Below are 3,291 nucleotides of genomic sequence, written 5' to 3'. Positions count from 1 at the left end.
GTCGCTGGTAGCTGCCCGCGCGTTGACTTGGTTTCCGTTCCACAAAGCCCACCGCGGCAGTTGGTCGACGCGCACCGCCGCTGTGTTCAGCGAGGACGTAAAGCCTGATCTGTCGTGTCGATATTGCGTCGAGCCCGGCGGCGGCCGCGCGTCGGCCGATCCTGACGCCGAGCCCGACCTGGCCCGCTGCAGATGCTGGTGGGATCGACTCGGGTCAGCCTGGCTGCCACGGAGCAGCACGTGAGCCGGCTTTCATCGCTGCTGGAGGAGGTGACCGGCCTCACGTGCCAGCCGCACCCCAGCCGACACGCGACCGAGCAGCGCCGCTACCGCGCCACAGAGGTACGGGCTCGCGCCGGTCAGCGGGGCTCCGGCCGCGGCGTGAGCGGTCCGGCGGCTGTGCTGATGGCGACCACCGCTCAGGCGGAACTGCAGGGACTGGGGCGGGCGCCAGCCGCCCGCTTGCTGCATTGTCTATGTCAGATGTCCTGGTCATGTGAGTGTTTGTTTGAGGCCGCGCTGGTTCTGGCTGCGTGTTCATCAGGCTGGAATTTCGGCATGCTTTGTACGGCTCGTGAGCGGCTGTTGCCGCGTGCGGCGTGTTCTCTGTCACTGGTCGCGCCGCCCATGACTCTGACTCTGACTCCGGCGTCGTCCGCCCCCGGTCCCCGTCAGCCGTGACGCAGCACGGCTGTGTCGGCAGGCGCACCTGTTGGCCGTCAGTGGCCGGTACCTGGCGCTGCTGGCCCGGCTGCGGCTGTACCTGCACGCGGCGCCGGACGGCCAGCCGGCGGCGGCCGCCGACGCGCTGCGCCTCAGTGGAGCCCCCTGCTCCGAGCTGCGCGAACGGGGCCGCGCCGCCGCCGAGCACGCGCCGCTGCTCATCCAGGTGGACGCGGCGCTGGCGCGGACGCGCGCCGCCCGTCGCCGCTGCGCCGCGCCGGTGCCCGCCGCTGGTGCGCGCCGCTGTTGTGGACGCGCGACGATGTCAGTCGCCTGGAGGAGGCCCACGGCGAGCTGGCGCAGACACGCGACACGCTGGCGCTGGTGCGTGCCGCGCTGGGCCGCGTCGACGGCACCGACCCGGTGTCGGCAGCGCTGCTAGAGGCGGAGGCGGCGCTGGGCCCGGCCGGCGGTGTGGAGGGCTCGGCCGCTGGCGCCGCGCCGCCGCCGGCCGACGCCGAGGCTCGGTTCGTGTCGGCCGCCGGCCGGCTAACCAGTCGCCTGCTGCTGGCCGTGCAGCGGCTGTACCGTGCGCAAGAGGAGCTGGACGCCGCGCTGCTACCGGGCGATCCGCAGCAGGGTCTGCTGGGTGTCCGGATTGATGAGAGTTTGCAGCGCGCCGTCGCCGGTCTGGACGCGAGGCGCGTGGTCAGCAGTCTGGCGGCCGTTTGCCGGCCGCTGGTCGGCGCCGACATCAGCGACGAGCAGGCCGCCCGCATGATCACGTGAGCACCGACTCGGGACACCTGTTCTCGACTCTGGCCTGCTGATTCTGTTTCGTTGAGTGCAGTCAGTGCGGGGTTCATGGTGAAAACAAACTGCTGCTCCTTGCTGTTTGAAGTATATTGCAGTGTCGTGCGTCGGCCTGCCGACCGCTGACGCTGCGGCCGGCGCTGTTGTAGGCTGCTGTCCCAGCTGGTGCCGCTGCTGAACCAGTACCACCACCTGTGCACGTTCGTGCTGGTTCACCAGATGGCCGCGTACCGGTCGGCGACCAAGCTGCTCACTGTGCTGCTCAAGCTGTTCACGATCATGGCGCAGAAGGTGAGTGGCGCGGGGGGTTGGGCGGCGTATGAGGCTCAGCAGTCCGGGCTGAAGGTCCCGGCGACTGAGGCGAGACACTCGGAGTGATCGCCCATCAGCCGGCGCCTGTGAGGCCGGGGCCCGCGTCCTGGCGTGGCCGGAGCCGTCCTGTCGAGCCGCAGCGAACGGCGCGGCCGGTTGGGGGGGGGGGGGGGCCGAGACCGTGGTGTGTGATGACGCTCTGGGCTCGGAGATGACACGCCGCCGCTGCCGCCAGGGCTTCTGCACGCCCGAAGACATGCAGGACGAGCCGGATGACTCGGAGGCGGGCACCGAGTTCAAGGACATCCAGGACGGCGGCCTGGGCGAAGGCGAGGGCTCCAAGGACGTCTCGGACAAGCTGGAGTCGGAGGACCAGCTGGAGGGCGCCTACAAGCCAGGCGAGCAGCCTGAGGACGCCAATGAGGACGTCAAGGTTAGTCCGCGGCGGTGGCCGTGGCCTACCGTTTCTGGCGCGTGATCAAGGGAACTTCGAGGGGGGCGACGTCATCGTGCCGCAGTATCAGAAATTTTTGAACTCTCAACAGTAACCTGACGATTTTGGGTTGCGTAGGCGTGTGGCGTACATGATTCGAACATTGTGCATTTTCGTTGCCACAATGACTGAGTTGTTTCGTCTTTTTACGCGGCCAGTGCCTATTGCGTTGTCTGGAGGCGGAAATGCCGTGGACGGCTCTGACCGTTCCGTTCGTGCAGGAGGAGGAGCAAGGTGTGGAGATGTCCGAGGACTTTGGCGGTAAGATGCAGGACGTCGAGAAGAAGGAGGGCGACGACGACAGTGACGAGAGTGACCATGAGGGGGACGAGGAGCCGGACAAGCAGATGGGCGAGGTCGACGGGGAGGACCAGGAGAGACTCGACGAGAAGGTGAGAGCGGGTCTGGCCTAGCCAGTTCAGGTACCAGTAGAGACTCGACGAGAAGGTGAGAGCAGGGTTTGGCCTAGCCAGTTCAGGTACCAGTAGAGACTCGACGAGAAGGTGAGAGCAGGGTTTGGCCTAGCCAGGTCAGGTACCAGGAGAGACTCGATGAGAAGGTGAGAGCAGGGTTTGGCCTAGCCAGGTCAGGTACCAGGAGAGACTCGGTGAGAAGGTGAGAGCAGGGTTTGGCCTAGCCAGTTCAGGTACCAGTAGAGACTCGACGAGAAGGTGAGAGCGGGGTCTGGCCTAGCCAGGTCAGGTACCAGTAGAGACTCGACGAGAAGGTGAGAGCAGGGTTTGGCCTAGCCAGGTCAGGTACCAGGAGGGACTCGACGAGAAGGTGAGAGCAGGGTTTGGCCTAGCCAGGTCAGGTACCAGGAGAGACTCGGTGAGAAGGTGAGAGCGGGGTCTGGCCTAACCAGGTCAGGTACCAGGAGAGACTCGGTGAGAAGGTGAGAGCAGGGTTTGGCCTAGCCAGGTCAGGTACCAGGAGGACTCGACGAGAAGGTGAGAGCAGGGTTTGGCCTAGCCAGGTCAGGTACCAGGAGAGACTCGGTGAGAAGGTGA

General features: G+C 66.4%; 1 protein-coding gene across 1 annotated transcript in view; it reads left to right on the top strand.

Annotated features, from left to right (window-relative positions):
• The first annotated feature begins 476 nt into the window (after nt 1–476).
• LOC119103027 (midasin-like) overlaps nt 477–3,291 on the top strand; it is a 21,410-nt gene continuing 18,595 nt past the window's right edge. The window contains exons 1-5 of the mRNA XM_037226477.1: nt 477–496; nt 993–1,448; nt 1,626–1,767; nt 2,024–2,221; nt 2,503–2,673. Coding sequence (XP_037082372.1) covers nt 477–496; nt 993–1,448; nt 1,626–1,767; nt 2,024–2,221; nt 2,503–2,673 — 987 coding nt within the window. The remainder of the gene's footprint in view (nt 497–992; nt 1,449–1,625; nt 1,768–2,023; nt 2,222–2,502; nt 2,674–3,291) is intronic.

Source organism: Pollicipes pollicipes, unplaced genomic scaffold, assembly GCF_011947565.3.
Source record: "Pollicipes pollicipes isolate AB1234 unplaced genomic scaffold, Ppol_2.1 Scaffold_5724;HRSCAF=6776_pilon_pilon_pilon, whole genome shotgun sequence".
NCBI lineage: Eukaryota > Metazoa > Arthropoda > Thecostraca > Pollicipedomorpha > Pollicipedidae > Pollicipes > Pollicipes pollicipes.
The sequence above is the reverse complement of the archived record's forward strand: the minus strand, read 5'-3'. Positions and strand labels throughout refer to the sequence as shown.